The 19,723-nt window shown below is 32.8% G+C and overlaps 1 protein-coding gene across 2 annotated transcripts; it reads left to right on the top strand.

Moving 5' to 3' along the window:
- The first annotated feature begins 200 nt into the window (after positions 1 to 200).
- LOC100372087 (uncharacterized) lies at positions 201 to 18,980 on the top strand. 2 transcript variants are annotated; one of them, XM_085501579.1, is made up of 15 exons: positions 201 to 303; positions 9,395 to 9,469; positions 10,008 to 10,433; positions 10,881 to 10,950; positions 11,085 to 11,201; positions 11,832 to 11,909; positions 12,754 to 12,867; positions 13,189 to 13,407; positions 13,613 to 13,656; positions 13,943 to 13,978; positions 14,153 to 14,207; positions 14,694 to 14,825; positions 17,305 to 17,456; positions 18,478 to 18,599; positions 18,847 to 18,980. In XM_085501579.1, exons 2-15 carry the CDS (start codon positions 9,408 to 9,410, stop codon positions 18,861 to 18,863), a joined length of 1,644 nt encoding a protein of 547 aa, XP_085357705.1. In that variant the 5' UTR covers positions 201 to 303; positions 9,395 to 9,407; the 3' UTR covers positions 18,864 to 18,980. The 2 variants fall into 2 exon arrangements, with proteins under 2 accessions (XP_085357705.1, XP_006821398.2); XM_006821335.3 differs by having other exon boundaries at positions 13,940 to 13,978.
- Positions 18,981 to 19,723: the final 743 nt, after the last annotated feature.

Here is a 19,723-nt window from a genome sequence, read left to right as displayed (position 1 = left end):
AACGTAACACAGAACTACGTAGGTCGGCATCACATAATCAATTATAGCATAGAAATAAAAGATTTTTTTTCATATATTCGAAAACATTAATGCAATGCAACAACAATGCATGTTTTTCGCCGAAATACAAACTTTGGGAAGTTTCTCTCAAGTTATTTAAATTTTGCACACGTCACGCAAGCGCTGTCAAATGACCCCCTCGATTGCTGTTTTATTTACACTTCTTGGTTGGTCGCTGGTATTTCAGGTCGCAGCCGAGTCTTCGAAACTGTCCTTGCTGACTTCTTTAAGACACTTGTTGAGGTAAGACTAAACGGCCACAGTGTGTCTATAATCTTATCAATCATGATTGGAGCTTTCTCGAGGCGCCGTTGGTGCTATTTTCTAGCCGACTTTGAGCATTGATCGAGTTGGTGGGGATAGGTAGTACTGATACCTGTTCTACTAATTTGCATAAAGACAGGTACAACACAGTTATGTGGTAGGATGCTCTACCTGTTTTGTCGCGACAGTCACCCTCGATGGTACCGCGGCACTCGTGTATTAGTGCTTCTGGAAAATTGGTTTATCTAGGGCCGGAAATAAATAAGAATTACAAACTCTGTGAATCTGGAAGAATTTTTCTAAGTATGAATATTAATGAGCCCAGCCCCAATATGGCTTCTTAACACTTAAAATATACTGTAATGGGTGGGATATTTTTTCCGATTAACGATGGGTTCTTAAAGGTCAAATATGTTGGTTTTGATATATTTTTGTAGTTTGTTCTCGTGAAAGGTATGTTGTAATCGAATGGGCTCTGACAGTACTTTGACCCCCTGATTACTAACTTAGCCTGACCCTGACTTATTGCTTTGATTCGGGTCATTGTGTGGTGTCGTAGCTTTTCCATTCTTCTGTGACAGTGACATATGCCGATATACATTGACGTTCTAATTAGTAAGAATTGCAAAGTTAGAGAGAAACTTAAAAAAGATTATTCCCAATGATAACCCAGTTTAGACCCAGCGTGATTGACTTCATGGTTGGTGCAAGCTTTCGATGGGGCCAATTTGTATTGTGAATCTGGACAAATTTGGTTATTGGTACAGCCCAGACAACTGAATGCGAGTACTGTTTAGCCATTTGTTCTGTGGTGACCAGTGACCTGGGAATCAGTAAAGAATAGCACATATACCTGAAGGGACCAAGTGGCTGACAATAAGCTGATATCTGGCAATGCTAATGATAGGGTCTTGGCAGGGGCTTCTAGTTTCATTATTTGTTTTACAGGCGTCATATTACACATTGTCTCACTTGAGTGAACTTTAAGTTTTTTTGCATATCAACCGGAAAGTCATTGAACTTTAAAAAATGTCAAGTAAATGAACTTCCATACCATGGCAGGATTCTTGATATTAAAAAACCATAGAATACTTAAGTCAGCTGAAATTTATTTTTGTTGCAAATCACACTTTTGTGTGTTACATGCAGTAATGGAATGAAGTATATTTTCAGTTCATTCTTATTTTTCTGATTTACCATACAGGGAAAATAAGTCAGAACACGTTTGTGATATAATGCACAATACTTGTACTTAACAGTATGTTAACAGTAAATTTTCTTTCAATGGCTTTGTTATGTAACAAGTTACACAATTATAAATTGACAGAATCTATTGTTTCCTGTTCCAACTCTTCAACTCAGATGATATTACCTATTTGTATTTTACTTTCCATTTCAATTAAAATTCCTAAATGTGTTTCTGTTGCATGTTTAGTCCGGGAAATTACAGGAATCATTAACCATTAATTTTAATTCTAGTGTGCAAGACACTGTGAGAAAAATAATGCCAGTTTGTAAGTGGAGTTTCCATAGTAACAGTGAAACCTGTAGAAGAATCCTGCTATAATACAGTTATATTTTTACAATGACGTTACTGTCAAATTTTTTTCCCTTTACGATTTAAATGTTGCATACAGTGTATAGCAATGGTATTTCAAATATTTTAATATATGCAGAACAAGCTTTAGTGAAAGTGAAATAGTGTAGATATAGGGAATAAATTAAAAATAAATTTGTGTGTAGGTAGATAAAAAAAACTAAACTGTTATTTTGTTACAAATACACTAGAACTGAGATATTAGATTCATAATCTATATGTTGTTGGCATCCTATGTTTTAACAGAGGAGAGCTTCATGCTTTTCTATGTTCAATATTTGTATATACCAGTATTTATTTGTTTTGATAGAACTGCTATTCCAATTCCATTGAAAATGCATAGTAGTCAATTTCAAACAATGCAGTAACTTAATTATTATGTGAGAGTCCTTTGAGAGCAATGTTAACTGGTGTGAGAGAATAAACATTTGCCCCTCTTCAAATGTGTGGTTAAAATTGTGGATTTAAAAATTACAGTTCATATAGTCCCCATGGATTTGATCGTCTGTGTTGTTTTTTGCAACAAATTGTACCCCTTAAAAATGTTCACTTCATATATTAACTATGATCTTTAATATAATTATCTTAAATTTTCTTACCATTGATAATGAATATTTTCATTTCATACAATAACATGCTCTATAAATACCATGGTTACCTGGTTACAGCTATGAAAACAATTCAGAATACAATAATGTGTGTGAATGTATTTTCCATTTGTGGAGTGGGGAATCGGTGAGATAGACGCATAACTGACTGTAACCCTAGATCTTGCAGTGCCCGTAATCTCAATTCAAGGAGGAGAGTCCACGTGATAATTTGATAATGGAACCAATGCCAATACTCCGTGTAAAAGTTTCACACATAATTTCAATGAAATCACTGACTGGAAGAATTTTAATGTTTGTTTTGGATTCAGATTCATGAGAAAAGTCTAAAATAGGTCAGAAATATAATGATATTAATCAATTATTAGCATATTTGCTATTCAATTAACTTTTATACAAGTATTTTCTATGTACTATAGCAAAGTTTGTATTGAAAAAAAAAATCTTTAATTTGAAATGATAATATCATACCAAAAGCATGCACCCAGCTATATATTAATTTATTTCTGCACTTTAGGCTACCGGCTTTAATGTCCACAACATTGATATGAATTAACATTTGGTTGAAGTCTCATGAATACATTGTATGTAGACCCACAAACTAACTTGGGTGGAATAAATTTGCCGAAACGAGACACCATTCTGAGTTTGCCATGACAAACACTTTATATGACACTTCATTCAAAGCTGTTTACCAGCCGTAAGGCCCTTTTTATTCCCATTCAATAGACTTCTGTTTATTTTCTTTATTTGTGTTGTTTACCTTTTTACCTGAGAGTTTATGACCACTGAATTTATGATGCAGAATACACAATGCAGGAAGAGTGTCCACACAATAGTCACTGTGCATATGTGTATATGGCTGCTTGGTTTTGTAGTAGAGTTTAATCGAGAAAAGTGAATTTCAAGGAATTTGGTACTTAAATAAAACAAAATTGTGTGTTTTTACTTAATTATTATTACTTTTCAATTATGTAATTTTGTCATATATTGAACATATGCTGCAATTACGATTAAGATTTTTCAGTTTCTGATTGCATGCTTTCTCTGTCATGCTCCTTAGTTTCGGTCTACAACTCGTGACTGCATAGATGAACGTCCAACGGTAACTAGTGTTTAATCCCCAATCAGAATATAGACTGAAAATCAAGTAATTACTTTGAGAAAACTATGAATTGCCCACCCGCCTGTGTTTAGTTTTAGTTTTCCAATTTGTCTGATTTGTTTTTTCGGTTAGAAAATTTACCTTATAGTGTATAATGTCGTTCATTAATTGGACGCTGTTGTGAGGGATGGCACCTAGCAACACCTGGCAACCTGATGCTTACTTGCACTTTCATTATTGGCCTCCTAGATGCATGTATGTGTGTCAGCTGTTTCATGAGTTCCATTGTCAGTGTGGTATGCTGTAATGCCAGTGTATCGTCAAGCGCCAGTGACAGTTTATGAAATATGCATGCACACTGAATGGTGATCTATGTTCTGTCACACTGAAAACATTGCTACAAATTTGTGGGTGAGGGTGAGGGTGAGGGTGATCCTTTCCAATGACGTAACTACCACATTGCATTATAGAAAATGTGTATGAGCTCTAAATCAACCCCTGCTGTTTTTTCAATTTTAGATTTATTCAATAACCTAACATTTATTCTGAATTTAAAATGGAATGATTCCTATCCCATTGTTTTAGTACTTGTAATTTGTAGTACTGGTATATGTTTTGTAGAAATCAGATAGTGGGCTAAAACTAATTACTTACTAATTGAGTTCTTTCTTAGAGAATATATTTGGTCTGATCAGCAACTTGGATTATTAAAACGTTGCATTTCAAAATACTCTGAATGTCATATATTTTTACTTTGTCATTTTCGTTAGTGGAAAAACAATAATTAAGGGATTATTATATCATGGGAAATCTATGGAATTTAGCTTGCACTGAGCATGAAGTAGTTATGTCTATACTTACAGGTCAGAGGTCAGAGGTTAACTGCTAATGTTTGTTTACCCGGATATGAGAGTGAGTAGGTCTCAGTGTTTAGTGAAGCTAGGGACGAATCTATGTGAAGTTTAAACCTGTCTGCAGATTATTATATTGTATTTAATGTTAGGTAGAGAAAAAACTAGTTAAAAATTGATCTGTGATTCAGGCCATTTCTAAAAGTTACTAAGAATGCTACCAAAGGCTTACCTATTTCGTAGATCAAAAAGATCTAAATAAAACACAAAGAAATAAAGAAAGGGGTACTTCACTAAAACAATATGACAAGAAGTGGCAAAAAATCAGTCAAGTCAAGGAGTCAGTGAAAGGTGATGGTCATTGTGCCATGATGTGTTTGAAGTATGTAATGCATGTACATGTTCAGTTGGTGTCGATATGTATTTATTGAAACAGATTTTTAAATAATTGACCCAGAGTGTTAGAATTAAAATGTGAATTAGAAGTTGAATCTTCCCTAGTGTTTATGTTTGTTTTTTTGCTTCCTTTAAAAAGATGTTTATTTGATGAATGTAATCATGGCATGACATCACAAAGCATTGTTCATTTTGCAATATCAGAAAATATTCTTTCATTAGCTAGTAATGTAATTTAGTGTGACTGTCATGCGTACAACTTTACAAGCAACTCCAAATTGTTATTACCCCTCTGGGAAGGTTATTCCACTACAATAAATGACAATAACTGTTTACCGGTACCTCTTCTACATTCTAAAATGAATGACGTATCACGCCTTTGATCTTTACTGTAAATGTCAATCTCCTGATGCTATGCAAGTTAAAGTCCTTGAAATTTATGCTATATAAACTAATGCCCCATGGATTTAAAGCAGGGTACAAGTCATAAAATGTTTAAGTAGATATAACTACCATTAAAAACACACAGGTAACCCCATTCTTATTACCTCTAAAAACGTATATACAGTAAAAATGAATGGTCACTTGAATGAGGTAGAATTGTAACTTTTTGTGACCCTGGATAGCAGACAAGGTTTACTGAGCTGATTTTAAACATTTACAATTTGACCTCTGATCCATTACTTCCTGGTGATGTTAAAGTGTACTAAACTTTGAAGTGTGTGTGATACCACATTAAACATGTGACCCTCCCACAGCTTAAATATGACAACATCACCAATCAACTGCAAAATACTGTTTATAATTTTGTGTTTTGTTTTTACACACAATATTTTAATGAATTGATCTTTTATAACCATATTCACAAACCAAGGATTATGAATATGGCTGTGAAGTAGGAATCACATAGCTTTGTAATTTGGATGAGCTGTCAACAAGCATGTCAGCTTGGGCTCTTCAATGCATAATATGTACTTTTGGTAGATGTTGTATCTGATATCGACATCAATATGCAAATGTACTGAAATCGTGGGGGGGGGGGGCAAATGAATATTATTTGAAGCAGCAACTAAAAAAACAAACTCTTTACATTTACTGGATATCCTTTATTTGGTAGTTTTTAATTACTGGCCATCCAATGACCTTGTCCAGATAAAGATTCCATGCATTATTATCATACTACAGAGAATGCTGGGAGACATTCCTTTGGAATCTGTGATGTCATATATGGTAATTGTGTCTCCCTATCTTGGTAACTAATTGTTGTACAGGGATGGGGGAGGGGTATTCATGTTGTTTAAGAACAGTTTAGATTTAAAAGCAAATAACTTTGTTCTTCTCTTAACATATTGTTGTAGTTAGTCATTCCCTTAAAATATTGTTTTTAAACTGTTACAGTTAGATCTTCCAAACCTATTTATGATTTAGGGAAAACAAATTATGAAGCCTTAGGATATGCTGTTTTTCAATCTGTTTTCCCAATAGGATTTCTGCATTTCTGTTGTGATACTAAAAACATCTGTTTATAATAGTTTTCCTCAGATTTGTCCATTGGTGTTAACGGTAATGTATTTTTAGCCATCCTAGGGCATAAAGGTTTGCAATAATCTGGTATTTTGAGACACTTGAAATATGTTACATATGACAGGAATTTCAAAATAAATGTAATTCATTTGAAAAGGTCATAGTTCCCTGTAACCTGTTTGCTACATTTATTAAACTGCTTTAGAAGACTGATTTTCTTTTTTCTATTTTTGAAAATTATAAATTTCTGACAGGGAATATATACTTAATTGTTTGTTATATATTTTAAAGTTTTGTTACGTATATTAAACTGTTTCAGAAGATTGGATTTCTTTTTTTATTAATCAGAGAATTATGATTATAATTTCTGACTATGTATATATACCTAATTACCATTGTATCGGTTGTGGGAACACTAGAAGTTTATGTTTTGAAATGTATGAAAATAGAACAGATCAGTCATTCATACCGTAATTGCATTTCACATCAGACTGAGTGCAATAGTTCATCTATAAATGTTCATTTCCATAATAGTAGTTTTTGCTGAGTGGTCATGTAAAAACATTGTATACATTTATGAATTATTTTTAGTAGGCCAAAGAGAACAAAAATTTCCGGGCAATAGTCAAAATCAATGTTGTTGTGTATTTTTAAATTGTCTTTTTTTGCTGTTTTTTCAAAATTTTTAACTAAAAAATTAAAACAAAAGCCATGACGAACACATTTTGAACTGACACTCACAATGACCGGAATAATAATTATTCTTCTGGAGCTTACAGCATACAGACAGGCTGTAAATTGGCAGTATTGGTATCCTGTTATTATATATCACAATTGTTGACTTGTGTTCAGTGTAAAAGGGCCCATGTTTTACTGACTATGCACTGACATCTGTAATCACTGGGGTATTTATGGGTTATTGCTTAGCACATAGTAATATTTGGTATACTAAGGTATGTAAGTATAGTAACCTTTTATGACCCGTTGACTATTCAAGCTGTCTGTCTGGTAGAATAATTTAAATTTAGATACAGACTTAAAGTCATGTTGCCTTTAACTGACTGTAGTTACGTAGAATGAATGCAAGCAATCACAACAAATAATACTTGCTTATATATGGTATACATTTTCTTTTATGGTCCTGGTGGTGGTGACTTACAAATGTTCTGAATTTCTGGTATTCAAGTGATTGTGGTACACTTAGCAACATACTGTTGTCAAGGTTTGTAATATGATTCTGACCTTGGTCATAGACAGCAATGGAATTTATAAATTAGGAAAAACTTTTGCGTTTACATTATGTGTGAAATGTAAATGTAGTTATAACATTCCTTGAATAATATTATTTAAAAGCCCATATTGTAAAAAGGTTTCAGCAGAAGTAAATGTTCACAAGAACAATGACAGAGAAATAACTGATAATAATGTAGAAAATAGGAATTCAGAATCCTACCTAACAGGGCCTTTACCCTCTTTGAATGTTACAGTTGAAATTTGTCAAACTATTAACATTATGCATATTTTTTATGTATTTTTCTAGAATTTGATGATTTTAAACCAAATTAATGTAATTTTACATTGGCTACACGCCCTGATCAACATTTTTGACTTGTGGACACAAAAGATTTAACATGCATCATCATTTCCATGTTTTTCAAAAAATAGTGAATAAAGTAACCAATTGGAATTTTGGTTCACAACTAACAGTGGAAGTGTCCACCATGCATTTAAATTACTTGCATCAATTTTTTATTATTTTTTAATAGGAGATTAAACTTGCTACACTTTTTTCTGGAAAACTTTTTCATGTAAAAGATATTTACATAATATATTTCATAGCTTACATCATTGACATAGTTAAAATATTGAAACTAAAATATTCCATTTGTCATTTTTAACAATCTGTATTTCTATTAAACAATTTGATAGCTTTGATATAAATATTGGTTCTAGTCCTGTGGATTTCCACATTATAATGATATTGCATGACATTCCTATACGTGATTATATGAGTTTAGATAACCACAATTAGGGAGGGAATAGATAAGCTTCCTACTGCTTGAGTGTTGTATGTGTAACTTGAGTTGAGATTCAAAATATGTTAACAAAATTATGGTTAAACAATTTTATAGATAATAATTTTTTCACTAATATTTGTAAACTTGAAATGAACAATATGTTATGTACATTCATAATGAAGTAGATTCTATCCCTTGATATAAATTGATTTAATGTATTTCTGAGTTTTCCCCATATATGATGTATCTATATTATGTAATATATTCTCGAAAAATACATTGTGCCCTCATTTAATCATTTATTTGGAGCAATCCTTAAAATGTGTGAACAAATCATTTGGCTAGATTTAAAATAATTATGCGCATAGTTTAAACTTGAAACTATGAGGGCGCTATTTCCATGTAGTTCTTATATTGATGTACAAAGTGTAGAGTTGTTGCCAAGCACATTGCAAGTGGGTCGGCTCACGAAAGGACTGCTGTATTAATAATATTAACTCAATTGCTATCAATTTCATGAAATCATCTCCTAATTATTTATTAAACAGTTGAGATTTGACATTGATTGTTTTATGTTTTCCCATGAAATGATAGGTTTGACCATTTATTTGTTGCTGTGTGTGGAATATAGGTTAAGGTTATGTATGTAAATTGTGTCAAATAACTAACAAACTTGTATAGTCTCCATTTATGATGGAGTCTCTTTGTTTATTTTGTGCCAACATAAACAGCTAAAAGCAGAGTTCAAAGTACATCGTCATTATCCTGCACATATGTTTGTTATCTTTTAAGGGGTAGAAGAGACTGTTTCTCCAAAAAAAATAACATCTAAAACTGACCTGCAAATGTCTTTTCTCCTTAGTGATTCAGTAGTGTTTACTGCAGGTACAGTTTATTGAAATATCAATCATAAACATATTTGCTTAAATATTAAATCAGATTGATTTATTTATTTAAAATTTATGATGTAGATATTATTAGAAGATGGATGCTGAAGAAAGAGCTCGTCGCCGTGAAGAACGTAGAAAGAAGAGAGAAGCTGAGAGGTACAGTACCCTATGTTGTACTTGAGTAATCACTTAAAGCGAGGGTGTCGTCACCCGCGCATGCGTCAGGTGGCCATAGCGTTTTGTTGTTTACAAACAAGCCTCCACCCATGAGCCTTTGTGTTTTATACATGCATTGTTTTTGTCAGTTGGGACTCAATTCCCGTGCATGCACAGGTGACGACTCCTCCGCTTTAAAGGGCAAGTCCTGGTTAATAGCATGGTACTCCCAGATCAATGAGCTCCACAAATTCAGGGGAATACAATTTAATCTTTTCTATATCACTTTTCATTCTATAAATTTTTTTATTAGTATATATTGTCTACGATTTTAATATTCCAGCAAAGAATTGTGGGTAAAATATTTCATCACAGCATCTGTTGCAAAAAATCAAATGTCATCTACTGTATGGGAAAAGTATATTATAAATCTGAACACTAGAGGGCAGTCTTTATTTTACAAACTCAAAAATTACTGTTGGAACTGTTTTGTTGTGCACTATGCATAACTGAAAAAAGAATGGTTTTCTTCATTTAGGTTAGCAAATGCTGCCAATCTTGAACAAGAAGATGAAGAAGCTGCAGCTCGCCGTGCTCGTAGAGAAGCACGTCGCCGGGCAGCTGAAGGAGAGGAACAAAATTCATTGCAAGAAAATGAAACTTATACTTCTAAGACTACATTCAGCAGCAAACAATATGAACCAGATCAGGAAACTGAGTCATATACATCAACGTCTACCTACCAGAGTAGGTATTCCAGAGAACCAGAACCAGAGCCTGAACCAGAACCAGAACCTGAAGAGCCAGAACCTGAGCCAGAACCTGAGCCAGAACCTCAGATAGAGCCCCAGTTTGCTGATGAACCGGAGCCTGAATTTGAACCAGAACCAGTACCAGAACCTGCAAGATTATCTCGTAAGATAGAGGAACCCACTCCAGTTGATGAAAAGCCAAAGTTGAGGAAGTATGTTGACCAGTAATTTATAATGATGTAACAATGAGGAGGTATTTCATAGCATGGATAGGAGGGTGTGAGTATTATTTGTTAGACAGTGGAAGGCAGTAATTTGTGAAAGTTTATTTGTTGAGGGAATGATTTATCATTAGAGGATATAATGTGAGGGGTAGGTTGAGAGGAGGATTTGTGATGTGGGATTGGAGGATATAATTAGTAGAATAGAGTGGAGTGGAGTGGGGTGGGTTGAGGGGATGATATGTGATGTGTGATTGGAGGATATATTTTGTGGGGTGGGTTGGATTGAGGAATGATTGGTGAAGGTTGGTATGGGGACTTGATTTGTGATTGATTGGTGGTTGGGTTAAATATAATTTGTTTATTTTTTTGTGTCACTTTTAACAGTTCATATTACTCTTACAAATTTGCTTTTGTTTGTTTGTTTGTTTGTTATAGAGTTCCAACAATTGAGAAGACGGAAGATGAATCTGGGAGTCATGGATCTGAAGCTATTCATCAGCTGGAGGTAACAAATATACAATAGTTTACAATATAAAAAATAATTTTACACTTTTTTTAAATTTATTATTTTGATCCATGTACTTTAGAATGTGTTGACATTTATTAATATTTGCATTGACATTTATTAATAATCTGCAGGAAATTCGTGAAAAACGTCTTCGTGAAGAAGAAGAGAGGATGGAGCAGCAGATGGAACGTAGACGCTTAGAAAGAGAGAGACAGGAACGTGAATTAGAAGAGCTAAGAGAAAGAAAGGTAATATCATGCAACTCTGAAAAATATACATTTTATCGTTTATAAGTGAGTTTTTTCTACTTACTGGTATTTTCTATTCAAACTGAACCTCTGAACCTGGTATAATCACAAAAATATTGTGTTTGTCTTATTACAAGCAAATTACCATGGCAATGTCATCATGTTATCATTTTTTTGATAATGATTTCTGTGCCATATTATGTCAAACAAATTAGAACATGAACTAAGAATACAATTTTATACATATGCTGGAATATCAGAATGAAAATGATAGATTTGAAAATTAGTTAATTTTGAAAATAAGTTAATGAACTGAGTGTGTGAATTAATAGAGATCATGAATTAATTAGTTTTTACAGTACCTCAATATCCTGCAAAATATGTACCGGGTATCTGTGTTGGTTCATATTTGGGTTGCACAAGCTGCTGACTGCCCAGCAAATGGATATGACATTAAAAGTTCAGTTATGTCAATTCTACATCCATTCCTGGTTTTCTGACTGTTGATGTTATTGGGCGTTCACTCCTAAAGCAAAATATTTCTCATGCAAATAAAGTATTTATAGAAAGGTCATTGGATGACTTGATTAGCAAACATATCATTTTTTTTTCTAAACTTTGTTCTGTTAGGAACAAAGAAAACGAGAACAAGAAGAAAGAGAGATGAAACGTCGACAAGAAGAGGCTCAACGCAAAGCCAGAGAGGAGGTAAGACGTGTATTATTTGTTTGCATTGTTCTGATGCTGTAAACTGCTATAATTCCTTGAGACAAAAATTATGAACAATTTAAATCTGTATGGCGAGTCAAAGTTAAAATTTGCAGGCATTCAATCTATTGAATAATAGCAAAAAAATTATCATAAATTTACACAAAAATTGTCTAAAAACATGCAAAACTTTGCCTTTTTGGAACTATTTCCATGGGATCAAGTTAAAGCATTGTTTCAAGAAAATTATTAATAATAATTGTCAGATAATTTGGGATGACCATGAGTAACAATCTTATAATCACATCAGTTATGAGGAAAAATTTTACTATAGGATTCAATGAATATTTGTGCAAAAAGTAGTTCCATGACATACTTTTTTATCTGGATTTTTTAAACACAAGTATAAAATGAGCCATATGGAAATAGGTTTAAGTAGCCAACTACCTCATAAAGCATGATTTCTTTTTTGAGAATGTCTATCAGTCATCAAAATCAGGAAAATTGTTAGCAGCGAATATTTTACAGTTTACGATATATCTAGTTCATTCGTAAAATAATTTGTTGCAGATTGGACACTCCTAGGCTATGTAAGGCCAAAAATAAAAATGTTTGTTTCTGGTCTGGAAGTGCAATTATTCAAAAGGTGTCGCTGACACAACTTATTTTCTGGTTGCTGCCAAGGTTTCGTCAACATGAAGGAAGAACATCTCAACCACAACAATTTTTTCAACATCTCAGAACCAGAAACAACTTTTGTAAAAGACGTTCAAATTATAAATTTCTTGCCACAAAAATTCATCAATGGACTGTACTTTCCTAATAATGTTGTTCCACACCTTAGGAAGAAGCTGCCAAACGTAGAGCAGATATGGAGCGACGCAAAGAAGAAGCTAAAGAGAAGCGTAGGCATATGATGAATGGAGGAAGACAACCTGTTATGAAACTGGACATAAGGGTGAGACACGATTATTTGTTATTATATTGAAATAGGGATGCAAATCAGATCAACCTCAATTGTTGTATTACACTTGACAAAGTGATGTTTAAGACAGCATACTACATCATCTTTGTTCTTTCAAATATATTCAATATACCAACTGAGAATTCTGAGAATTTTGACCAACTTTCGAGTGAAACTGACATTAGTTTTGTCTGCACCTTGCTTTTGTATCCGTAAAGAGAAATTAAGTGATGAAATTTCTGAGATCAGTGTTACCATGTGTTGCTATGTTAATTTACATATAAATTAAATCAATCAGTTAATTTTTTTTCTTAGGCTAATATTTCTCGAGCCAAACAGGAATCATCTAAAGAAATTGAAGAAAAGGCGAGAGAGAAAGAGAGAGTATTAAAGGAGAGAGTGCCAGCCCTTAATACTGAGTATGCTTCAGTTCAGAGACTTCAAGAACTGGCAATGGAATATAATGAGCAACTCCGACAGGTTTTAACCAATGTTTATGATTTAAATCAACGTGATAAAAGACAACAGTATGATGTGAGTTCAGCCTTACTTTATTTTGTATGTTATGTTGTGTTCACTAGTCCAAGTGTCTGCAGTGCCAATTTAAAACTTACATATTTAAATCTTTAAGGTAATTTCAGATTTCTCTTTAATGCCAACTTTTATACCCTGGTAACTTTACTCTTATTTTATAAATGTATTTATCAACTTCATTCCAATGTTGTTGTTTTTTATTTAGATTACTGAACTGAGTCAGCGACTGAAGGAGATTACAGCGAAAGCGTGAGTTTAATTTATTTGTTCTATTCTTGGCCTCCACTGACTGTTCATTTGTCCATTACCTCACTAATAAATCTTGCCTGATTCTGTCAGGAAAGTGTATTTAAGTGCGCCCTCTATAGGTGATTCTATTATATTTTTGTCCACACGTTCATTTTGGGGCAGTAGATCCATGATAAGATTTAAAAAACTGATCACACTATGCTAAGCTGTTAATAGTTAACTTATGGTTCACAATTTGTCTGTGTGTTAAAATCTAATTTTTACTAATATTTCTATTTTTCAGCAGTGTGAAGAAGATTGGGCTTGGTGTTGAGACCCAAAAGTGAGTAGCAAACAGGTTGTTATTGTGCAAATGTCATATCTAGGATTAAGATATAAAAGAACAGTTATCAGAAAGAACATGGTTTTATTTGGTGTAAGCAATGTATTTTGCTTTGGCGCTTTTAGCTCAACAATTCATTATATGAACTAAGGATTTGTTTACTCTTTCCTACAGAGTGACACGATTCATGGATAAAATGGGAACTCAGCAAGAACAGGAGGGATCTAAGGTAAAGGCAGTTATCTCTCTCATCATTTAATATTTACTTTCTATTGGTTTAAGTGGCTTTTCCACGTTTCAAATTAGTTGAATAACACTCACAGAACAAGCTAAATATTGCTTTATTTTTACTAAAAAAATTATATTAGGAGTATCGCTAGAGATCCTGCTCTCAACCACACATTTTGAGAGTGGTGGGGTTACTTATCCCTTAGACAAAAATAGCTGAAAGAACAGACAAAGCCTTTCTTACTCAAAGTGTGTCTATATAATGATAATAATAAATTTATTGCATTTTTAGAAATAGTTGACATATGCCTGTTGATGCAATTTTTACCTATTCATTTTGGATATTGATGGAGATTTTCAACAGATGATGTGCTAACTTTAATACATTATACAGTGTGTGAGAATTTTAATAGGACTTATTGAAAGTCTTACTTGACAAAATGAAAATGTCATTGACTGTGATTGTTTATTATTGACTTTATCATAGGGGGAGCAGCGTAGATTTTCTCGTTTCAAGGAACGTAATGAAGGAATAGCTGCTTCTGGTGGGGTTGCCGGTAGGCTAAGTATGTTTCAACAACAAGCACAGCAAAATGAGATAAATACTACACCTCGCAGGGTGAGTTCAATAAGTGATTATTTCTTACTACTCAAAATTACCTTTCAGTATACTGAAATATATGACCTTTGTCAATAGAGGGCGCTATATCTTATTCACGTCTTTGCTCCTTCACATCAGTATTTTCTGCTTCTGCTAAATAACTATTAAATTTGGTAATTTTCATTTATCAATTTTGACATGAATTTCATTCTCAGTTCCATTAAGCTTATATTATTGTTATTTATATTACCCAGGTACTGTTTTAAAAAATTCTATTATCTTTCTGTCATATTGAGATATGTATTTAATATCAAGTGATTTACAGTGTACATACATTGTTCTCGCACTATGAGGATGGAAGTGTCTCAGTATGTATATATATCTTGCAGACTATTCACTTTGCGCCTTCTTTCTCTTCTTATCAATCATTTCAACAGCTTTTTTCATGATTCTTCTACAAAACGCTTTGCTGAGTTCATTTATAAGGATTGTTTAAATGTATTAGGGACATTTCACTTTATGTGTTATTAAGGTGAGAAAGGATTTCAGCATCCAAACACTATATTGGATTGTAGTGATTGTATAACTTGGCATGAATTTTGTAAAGTTGTAGTTACTTGGTAGAAAGTGTGAGTCAATTAGGTCAAACACCTAATTAGTCAACAAGATAAGGTTGTGACTTTTAAAAATTGAATTTCTGTCTTAATTTACTAATATTCAGAATGGCAAACCCAGGTAACTATATTTGTTCTATGTTGTGTACAGTATTTTTCAGTTGGTAACACTAAGTTCAGTGAGTCTGCATGTGATATGCTTTATACATTACCAGTACATGATAATGACAATTACAGTAAAACCACAATTATTTGGACGCAATTATTAGTTGAAAATAGTGATCAGATGGTATTGAACTGATTGAATGGCATGTTTTATTCCAACATATGAGTGTAACATGTCATACTTTTGTATGCATTTTATAATTTCTTTGTTAATTATTAAACAAACTTTTTAGTTTCCTGCTCAATTCAAAAAGGAAAAATTTTGCAAAATTTATTTTGTAAAAAGTGATAAAAGGCAGTTTGATAAGTATTTTGAAAAAAGTGAAAAATTGAAGAGCTAATAATTGAGGTTGGACTGTATATTATGTGTTCCATCAGTGGTTTAAGTAATCTATTAAAACCATGGATAGAAACTATAAAATTTATATTGTTGGCATGTAGGAAGTGGGACTATCACTCATGAACACTGATGTGTAGTGAAAATATGAAGATAACTCATGTCCTGTAAGGTGACTTGTGTCAGAAGTTAATTCATCACTGCGCATCATTGGTTTTGAATGGTTTTCCGCTTGATGCATACCAACAGCATAAACACTATATTGTTCGTTGTTTGTATTAACATTTTGACCTACATGATTTGATGTCAGTTATTGCATTCTGTGTACTAGCAGAACAAATTTACAACTTATGAGTTTATATAATGTCTACATGCATGCACACATAATTCATGTATGTAGTTTGAGAACCTGAAATTACGCACATTTTAATTTAATTTATCATTTCAGTAGTAATTAAAAATGCAAAGTTTTGCTTGATTAGATCTCAAAACTAATTAATCAACTTCCTTTGAGACTTTAAATTTCAAAACTAATCATAGTATTTAAAATACTGGTTGAACCGAAGAAATTATTTGATTCTAATCCATCAAGAGTTCTGATACAACCACAACAAACTCCAGAAGCATATAAGCTACTATTATACAGCGGCTGCAAATAAGATTCATATGGGAAGTTAGCTAACTCCCTATGCAATATAGTTAGCTAACTCTCTATGCAATATTGCAATATAGAGACTTTCTTATTGGCACTATCAAATGATCTAGTGTTATGAAAACAATTTGCTACATTTTGTGACAATCTCGCTTCCCCTTGGCCAACTTGATTTTGAACTAGTTAATTTTTGTCTAGGAGGCAGATGATGGGTTATTGGAACATTGATAAGGACTTTCTCAGGGAAGTTGCAATCTTGTTTGCGATCACTGTAATCAGACAAGACTTATTTTTGTATATATTTATATTTATTGTATTTATTTTTTTTGAGTATAAAATTCTATCTGGAAACTATATTGGCATATAAAGCATTTAATATTTTTGCCAAATAAGTAATGAAATGCAAGTTAGATAAAATGAACTCTGAGCTACTAAATGCTGTGCTGGAAATGAGTAACATGTGGTTTAGAGCAGTTCACTTATTTTGATTATTGAGTCTAGATAGATGACAATCACAGCATTAACTAAAAATATTGTACTGTAATGTTTTAATTTTGCTATTTTCACTGATAGCTTCACTCCATTCAGATAAATGCATGAGAACATTTCCAATTGTTTCACTAAGTTAATATATAAGCTCTAAACAATGAATTAAATACAAGTGAAAAATGAATGTTTTTACAGTAATTTACCTGGATTAACATGAATCAAAACCTGTATTCCCTACAGGGTGGTGGAGGGAGTAAAGTGTGGAAGCCTCCTGTGGGTGATAAGTGTAAGATCTGTAACAAAACTGTCTATGCCATGGAGAAATTAGAAGCTGATTGTAAACTTTTCCACAAACTCTGCTTCAGATGTGAGACTTGTAAAAGAGCTATAAAGTAAGTAGAAATACAGAGATTGCAAGTGTTGACAGTTTAAAGCCAACCTACCTGCATGAGGGTACATCTTTTATATGGATTTATCTTTAATAGTGGAGTTTACTAGTACCGGGAATGTTGTTTTTGTTTTTGCACTTGAAGAATCTTCTGGGATATAAAGTCCAACAGAATTAAAATGTTGAGACTGCAGGCAGAGGGGAGAACAAAAAATAGCCTTGTAGAAAGGTTAATTAAAATCGACTGCCACAGTCTACATGTATGAATATATATTTTAGGGAAATTCTCACATTTTTCGAAAGCATACAAGTCCTGTCAATTCCTAATGGAACAGGAGGGACCCTATTTTCAAACGGAATATGCTATAAAAGTCCTAGAACATGTATAAGGCAATGTTTATTTTATTTTATTTTATATTTATAAGTTTTTATTGGTAATCATTCATAATACATACAGTAAGCAGAATACACTGCGTACATATACAGACTAATATACAAGTGCATTCAAGACATAACAATTTGGTGGATTTTAATCCACTTATTACAGTGTGTTTCAATTTTGCCCTTGTTCACAACAATGTTGTATTCAAGATGATAGTTATACTTGACTTGGTTTAGAAAAATTGGAAAGTGGGGTTTTAGGTTTTCATTTAGATCTTTCTGAGTTTGTAGGCATTGTTCACATGAAATTTACATACTGAAATCGTGGTAATTGAACTCTTATATGCATGGTGCTCATCTTGTGAAAGCCAATGATTGATCATCATTGTCAATGGGTAGCGTGTCAACATGTGCCAAGATGTCTGAATGCTAGTGTTCCATCTTTGATGTCACATGATCCATATGTGAAAGCACAATTGTACAAGAATAACACAATTTATAAGAATAACCATTTGAGACAAGCTTGACTTGGAAATGTTACATTTAGTGTATATAATCTTACAATGTAGTATCCCGATTGTTTGTTAGAGAAGCACTATGTGGGTTTAATTATTGATTTTCTCTGATTTATTTATTTTTTTCAGTTTGGCAAATTTTGCGGTGTTGGATGATAAGTATTATTGTAAGCCCCATCAACGAAAGATTATACGAGAAAGAGGGCAGGATGGGCAAGCTGAAGTCAACCATACTGAGAATCATACCAATGGTAATTATGATAGCATTAAATCTTTTACCTTTCTGAGTATTATGTTCTGATAATGATGAATTAGCTAAAATGTAATTATACTCATTCACTCTGCTTCAGTCGTCACACAGCGTGCAATACACTGTTTTCAGATATACGCTTTGAGACTTGTGGCATTTTATATATAAAACTTGTTGTATTTACATTTAATATTATCATACATGTATATCCTGTTTGCTGATCTTTCTAATATTCATCTCTCTTCCAGGTGATGAAGAGCCGTAGATTCCCAGGGAACTGTAACCATGGCTGCACCATAGTTCTATTCGTTACATTTCATGTAGCCTTAATTATTAACATAGGTTATAATTATGCATGTTATTTTGTATTATTTTCGCTAAACATTTTAAGATAGGGCAATTTTAACTTGTCCCGGAGAGCAATAATATTTTTTGTATCCTAAAATCATACCACTTTGAAAAAGATTGAGTGTAATTTTATACTATATAATATTAGCATGTAGTCAATATATATTTTATCATATGCTGGTCAGTTTATTTGACCCACAAATTTAATATACTTGTGATTTTAGATTAATTGCTGGTCATTTTTTTGCTGAAGCAGACATTTAGTTTTTTGTAGATGCAATCATTTTTTGTCTAGCTTTTTAAATTGTTTTAAGGACCTTCCATCAAAAATACAACTGAGCAGCCCCTCCCCCTGGAGACTTGTTTGCCACACTCTTAATATTCTTGCCTTGATTAAGATTCACATGTGAACTACGTTTCAAAATGCAAACAGGCAACTGAATGGCAATATCTTCAAACTAATGTTTTTATGTACGCTTAGTTTTGATGTTTATCAAATTTCAGTTTCTTGACTTCTTTAGACATACATAATATCAGTTACTATTTATTAGATTACGGATCAGAAATTCAGGGAAATTGTTGTATGTTTATCAGATCAGGAAATGGTTTTATAATATCAACCAAGAAGTCATTTATAGTCATTGATTGACCTATTCGTATGCGGACATATTTTGATCCAGGAATAAAAACCATGAATCTAGGGTGAACAATTAAAGCACAAGTTCATAAATGCAGCCAACAATTGTTTGAATGTGAAAGCTGTAAAATTTACCGTGA

This window comes from Saccoglossus kowalevskii, chromosome 1, assembly GCF_978046115.1.
Source record: "Saccoglossus kowalevskii chromosome 1, keSacKowa6.1, whole genome shotgun sequence".
Taxonomy (NCBI): domain Eukaryota; kingdom Metazoa; phylum Hemichordata; class Enteropneusta; family Harrimaniidae; genus Saccoglossus; species Saccoglossus kowalevskii.
This window is presented reverse-complemented; position numbering and strand designations above follow the sequence as displayed.